The sequence below is a fragment of the Ursus maritimus genome, unplaced genomic scaffold (assembly GCF_017311325.1).
Source record: "Ursus maritimus isolate PB19 unplaced genomic scaffold, ASM1731132v1 scaffold_14, whole genome shotgun sequence".
Lineage (NCBI taxonomy): Eukaryota > Metazoa > Chordata > Mammalia > Carnivora > Ursidae > Ursus > Ursus maritimus.
This window is the reverse complement of record NW_024423786.1, coordinates 58,415,348-58,421,710: the sequence shown is the minus strand read 5'-3', so window position 1 is coordinate 58,421,710 and position 6,363 is coordinate 58,415,348. Positions and strand designations below refer to the sequence as shown.

General features: G+C 56.8%; 1 protein-coding gene across 1 annotated transcript in view; it reads right to left on the bottom strand.

Moving 5' to 3' along the window:
- TEKT1 (tektin 1) overlaps nucleotides 1-6,055 on the bottom strand; it is a 14,208-nt gene extending 8,153 nt beyond the window's left edge. The window contains exons 1-3 of the mRNA XM_040628201.1: nucleotides 5,983-6,055; nucleotides 3,875-4,081; nucleotides 1,274-1,439 (exon numbers count right to left, since the gene is read on the bottom strand). Coding sequence (XP_040484135.1) covers nucleotides 1,274-1,439; nucleotides 3,875-4,064 — 356 coding nt within the window. The 5' untranslated portion in view covers nucleotides 4,065-4,081; nucleotides 5,983-6,055. The remainder of the gene's footprint in view (nucleotides 1-1,273; nucleotides 1,440-3,874; nucleotides 4,082-5,982) is intronic.
- Between the last annotated feature and the right edge of the window lie 308 nt (nucleotides 6,056-6,363).

Genomic DNA, 6,363 nt, shown 5'->3' with positions numbered 1-6,363 from the left:
CTCCGCCTTCTCTCCCGAGAAATGGGGAACTCAGTCCACTTTCGCAGGGTTGCAGCAAGGAACAAAGGCGGCACAGATGGCGCCCCCACCCCCCTCCCCACCCCCAGCACAACCACCGCCCCCCACACACACACACAGCGTGAACTTGAGCAGCCGGATGGTGGACTCTGTGAGCGTCTGCTCCTTCCCATGGCTTCACAAACTCCAGAATCTGGTTGGGGAGGTTGCCGTCGAGGGTCCTGGCTCAGCTCACTGCGGGAGCAGGGCTTTCCCGGAAGAGGGAGCCGCCGTGTGTTTGGGAAACAGCAGGTAACTCTGTACACCTGCGCACGCCCCACTATGGGGCGTGACATGCAGCCGGAGGGATGACAGTCCCGGGGCTCTGTCAGGCTTGGTCCTGACAAACTTCGAACCTCGATGGCCAGACCAAGGACTACAACTTTATGTTAAAGGCCCGGGGCTGTAGGGAAAGGATTCTGAGCACAGGCGTGACCTGTAAAAACTTGTATCTGGAGAAGTTCACTCCGCAGCCAGTGTGGAGAGGGCAGGGGATGTGGAAGGGCCCGTGTCGGCAGCCAGAAGAGCCCCTGGGTGTGCCAGCAGGGGCTGTGCCGGAGAATGGGTCAGGACCTGAGTGTCTCCCCTGGGCAGAGAACACCACCCACTCACAGGACTTGGAGGGAAATGACAATAAAAAGGTATGTTTGCTCAGGACTCTGGGTTACAAAGTGCTTCAGTGAGGCTCTGCGTACTGGTGCAGACTTGTCCTCTAGGAACCGGACCCACTCTGCCTGTCCAAAATAAAGACGCCCAGTTCCCAGTCTCTGCTGGTGTGGCCCCGTGACTAAGCTCCGGTCAATGGGCTGCACGGGCAAATGGGGAATACCAAACCCTAATTATTCCTACTTGCTAGAGCATGGATAGAATGACTGGAGCTCTGGCTGCTGTCTGGAGTCACAAGGTCACCTGGGGAGTGAACCCATGTGGCGAAGCACTGAGACCCACACCATGCCAGCCCTGCACTGACTACCTCCAGACTCCCTGTGAGAGAGAAAGAGCAACCCTACTTAAATTCAGTGTGATTTAGTTTTCTGGGTCTCTGCAGCCAAACCTAGTCCTAATTTACATTTAAAGTTAGGTAGTGAAGAGCTCTTTCCACTGCCCAGCACGGCGGGCTCTGGAGAACACACACTCGCCAGCCTCACTGGGACCCAGCACCCGGCGCAGCTGGACTCTACCCTAGCACCTGGTCCCCCACGACAGTGATCCCCACCTGTATTCCAGGCACGTCTGGGTGATATGCAGGGGCTCCTTCATGCTCTCCAGGGCGTTCACCAGTCTAGTCTTGTACGTGAGCAGGTCGTCCGTGGCATACACCAGCTGCTCGAGCTTGTTGTCCAGCTCCTTCTTCCAGAACCTGACTTCCTCGAGTCTCTGTTCTGAGGCACACAGAAAAAGCACACAGCGTTACACGTGGGTCAGTCCGCTCCCGGTGCCGCCAGCTCTGGGATCAGAAACGTGAAGACCGTCCTCAAAATACCCGAGCCGTGCTCTTTGCTGCCCATGGCCCCTTTCCATCTTGTGTGCTGATTAGGGGAGGCCGGGGTAGGGGACAGCAGGGAGGGACGGGATCTCTTCTTACAAGGTCAACATCCAGTTCATGCAACATCACCCACGCTGGTTGACCCCAATTCTTTAACACCTGACCTGCTGTTTTTCATAACTTCTAATTTTATCAAAGATCTAGACACATTGTTTGAAAAGTTGACCAATGCAAGTGTTGCAGCTCTCTGACCCGTCCCCACCCATTCCCACTTGCTGGGAGCAACGCGTTTGGTTTTTTTAAAAAAGATTTATTGGGGCGCCTGGGTGGCACAGCGGTTAGGCGTCTGCCTTCAGCTCAGGGCGTGATCCCGGCGTTATGGGATCGAGCCCCACATCAGGCTCCTCCTCTATGAGCCTGCTTCTTCCTCTCCCACTCCCCCTGCTTGTGTTCCCTCTCTCGCTGGCTGTCTCTATCTCTGTCAAATAAATAAGTAAAATCTTTAAAAAATAAATAAATAATAAAAAATTTAAAAAGATTTATTTATTTATTTTAGAGGTAGGGGGTGACGGGGCAGAGGGAGAGAGAGGATCTCAAGCAGACTTCATGCTGAGCATGGAGCCCAAGCCGGGCTCGATCCCAGGACCCTGAGATCATGACCTGAGCCGAAATCAAGAGTTGGACCTTCACCCGACTGCACCCGGACACCCCAGGAGCAATCACTTCTTAAACGCTTTCAGAATTTCTTCGGCATTCGCTCACACTGCTACATTCGTGTCCGTTTAAACCGTAGCTACCCATCTCCTGTGGCTGGAAGCCAGGGTTTGCTCTCGGACAGCACGCTCCTGCTGCTCCGTCTTACGCAACAGCCTCACGCCTGTTTGTCATACCGTAAAGGTGTAACTGCTCTTCACACCTGAGCCGTGTGGTGCGCTATGGTCAGTTTCTCCTCTCCTACAACTCTCTGCTTGTTTTCAGAGGGGCTGGTAGTCATGTTTTTGCTTCACTCATTACATCACTAATGTTTCCTCGGACTTTCTGACAGAACTATAGACACCCCCCAGATATTCAATTCCATCAAGGAACCTGCTGGCTTTGCTTCTTCCAGGACCTCTGCCCTGGAGCACCTTCTCCTCCTGCCCTCCCACCTGCTCGCTGGTCGTGGTCACCAGTTCCAGAACCCCTCACCCTCTCACCTGCCACCGCCCCCTTCCTAGCTGCCACCTGCTCCTGCTCTCACCCCTTCCACCTGCTGGCACAGGCCCTTCTCAGGGACAGGGGACCGTAAGGTGAAATTGTTGAAAGTGTGCCGGTCTGAAAATGCCTTCGTTCTACCTTCATCGTTTTGACTTGGGCTACATGTAGATTTCTAGGTTGTAGGTGATTTTCATTTAGAATTTGAATAACAGGCTTCATTTCCTCTGGTCTCCGGAGTTCCTGAGGAGAATTCCCCATTCTCTGTGCGACCTGAAAGCCTTTCAGGGGTCTCTTCCCTGTTTTCCTAGCGTCAGCCTTACTCAATCGTTATGCCAGACGCTGGAAACAGACCCTTCGGCCCTAGGGGGTTTCCTAGGATTCCTCTGCCGATGGTTTCCTCTGTTCCTCTTCTCTGCACCTCTTCTGAAATCCCTGTTAAATAACGAGCCTCTCTGTGGGTCCCCTAGTTCTTACCCTTTCTCTCTTATTATCCATCCATCTCTTTGTCTCCCCCCCCCCTACTTTCTGGAGATTCTTCAACTTTCTTTTTCAAGCCTCCTTTTGATTTTTACGAACGTGCTCTCATGCTTTTAATTCCCAAGGTTGCTTTCTTATTCCCTGAGTGTTCTTCTTCAAGACTCTTGTTTCCTAGATGCAGTGTCTTCTCCAAATTTCCTGAATATTTTATGGCATATTTTTTCTTTTGTCGTGTGTGTCTGTCTGTCTGGGCATCTGTCGTGTTAGAGGTGCTCCTCAAATGTCTCTGACCCTCACCTGATTATATTTGAGACTACAAGGCTAGCGTGCTAACTGGGACCTCGTTCTGCAGGGTCTGGGTTTGCACTTCATTGTCCAGAGCGACTGGGCAGCCCCAGTGTCTCTCAGACGCTCAGCAAGTATGTGTCAAATCTGTAAGAGATTGAACGATGGAGGGTGGAAAGCAGCCTGAGTTACCATGCCTCTGTTTGTCTTAGGGTAGTGAGCTTAAACACAGAACCTGAAAATGCACGCTTTCCCTCAGTATTTCAAGATACTGCATCGCCCCTCCTGAACACGGAATGCAAACAGCAGCGTGACTACACCTTGCCGTGGCACCCAGGCATGGGTGCAAGTGCAGCAAGTGGGGCATCTTACCTAGTTTCTTGTCTACATCACTTTGAGACTTCCTTGTGGTCTTTTCAATCTCGTCCACAAGCCTCTGGCTCTCTGCCACCAGGCGCTCGGACCGGGACCTCTGGGCCTCGGCTCTGTGGTACTGGTTCTTGTTAGCGATGTGCCACTCTGAGGGCAAGAACTTGGGTGGAGTCTGTAGTAGTTTGGCCATGTCGGCTTTCCAAAGTCCTGGTCACAAAGACAGACATTCTTTTAGTTTCGCCGAAAGCAACTGGTCCTTCTTCTATGTCAGCTTTTATTCAAGTGTGACATACGTACCCAGAGGTGCATAGACCATCATCTGCACACAAAATGAACCCATCCGCGTAGCCGGCACCTCGCTCCCTTCTGGTCACTGCCCTCCACCCGCGCTCCCACAGCACAACCACTAGGAATTAGTTTTGGTATTTTTGGATTTCATGTAAACGGAATCGCCCAGTGTGCACTGTACGTCTGACGCCTCCACTCAACATTATGTCTGTAGGATTTGTCCCCGTTGCCCATGGAGCCGTGGTCTGCGGGTTGGGGTTTCTGTGCAGGACACGGACTACACCGTGCTCATCCTTCTCTCCTACTGTGTACGGGTATTTGTGTTCCAGGGCGGGGCTGTTGGGAGAATGTTATTCTCACCCGTGTCTTTTGGGCACGCATTTTTATAACTCATCAGAATACCTGGGCCTAGGCAGTGTTCACTTTTAGGACATTCTGTGGACTGAGGAACCCGGCCACATTTCCTGAACAAACACACGTGGCATCTGTACACTCACAGCTGGGTATGGAGCCCACCCAGCAGGTGATACGAACCCTCCGCAGGACAAAGAAGAGCTAGAAGGCAGCCTGCGGGGTGGGGGTGGGGGGCGGTGGAGGGGGGGGGAGGTCCACCTGCTCTCCACCACCACCCCACCTGCATCCACCACCCACCTGTAGCTACAGTAGAGCCACACCTGCCCACCACCGCACCCTTATACACCACCACCCACCTGCTCCACACCACCTGCCACCACCCCACCTGCTCTCCCTGCACCCACCTGCTCTCTCCACCACCACCACCCCACCTGCTCTCCACCACCCCCCCACCTGCTCCCTACCACCCCACCTGCTCCCCCCCACCACCCCACCTGCTCTCCACCACCACCCCACCTGCTCCCCACCACCCACCTGCTCCCACACCACCCACCTGCTCTCCGCCCCACCTGCTCCCCACCACCGCACCTGCTCTCCCACACCCACCTGCTCCCCCACCACCCCACCTGCTCTCCCACACCACCCCACCTGCTCCCCACCACCCCACCTGCTCTCCCACAGCACCACACCTGCTCCCCACACCACCCCACCTGCTCTGCAGGCAGCCCCCCAGGGACAGCTGCCTGCCCACGGCCCTCAGGGCCCCGGCGCTCCCAGCCTCCCACGGCCCCCCGGGTACGTCAGGGTGCGGGCTCAAAACGAACCCAAGCAACCCCCCCGGGAGGATGGAGAGGAGGCCGGCCGGGGCTGGCACGGGGCCCAGGCCGCAGACCAGAGGGTGGGAGGCCTGCACTCACCGCGGCGCCTGCGGGAACCACGGACCACACGTTCGCCGGAGGCGCCCGCACCCCACCTGCAGCTCCGGCAGAACCGCCAGGCAAACGGCGCGTCTCCGTGGCAACTGGGGACGCGTCACCCGGGCGAACGGGGTGGGGCCGCGGCCGGGCGGCTCTGCGCGGGCGCGACCCTGCGGCCTAGCGGCGGCCAGGGAGATGGACTGACGGCAAGGCTGTCCCCACCTCCCACGCCCGCGCGGGACACCAGCAGGGGACAGCGACCACAGCCCCGAGCCTGGGGGCGGGGCCCTGCGCCTAGTCCTGGCCCTGCCGCGGCGCCCCCCGTGCTCAGCGGGCTGGGCCTGGACACGGGACCTCCAACCCAGCGCCGCGGGAAGAGGCGCGAGAGGCCGGCGCGGCTGCGCCCAGGGCGGGGGGGTAGTCAGGGGTCATGGGTAGGGGGTCGGGAGCAGCTTGTCCGGCTATGGAATGAGAGGACAGCGCTCGGGAAACGTGCGTTAGGGCTGTAATACTGGTGAAGCACTAACAGGTAGAAAATAAAGGAATTACCCAGTGAGGGAGAAATGTGGACCAGTCGTCGTCCTCACAGCCCGAAACCCAGAAAATGGGCTTTCAAATCTCCCGTCCGTGTGATGGACCGCGGCTCCACTTTACAGCAGCCAATCGAAGGCCAGCTCCCTCTAAGGACACCCAATCAGAGGAGGCTTGGCCTCGTGAGGCCCGCCCCTAGTTCTCGCGAGGTGTAGGAGCGCCCGGAAGACCCGCAAAGCCTCATGAATATTAAGCAGCCGCCTGTCCAATGGTACGCCGGGGAGCTGGTGTTGCATATTCATATCCCTGTCCCGCCCGCCCCCCCCCCGAAACGCCTACTTAAGGAGCGCGCGGAGCCCCACTGCTTTCCGGTCGCCGCGAGGAGCCGGGGTCTCTGTC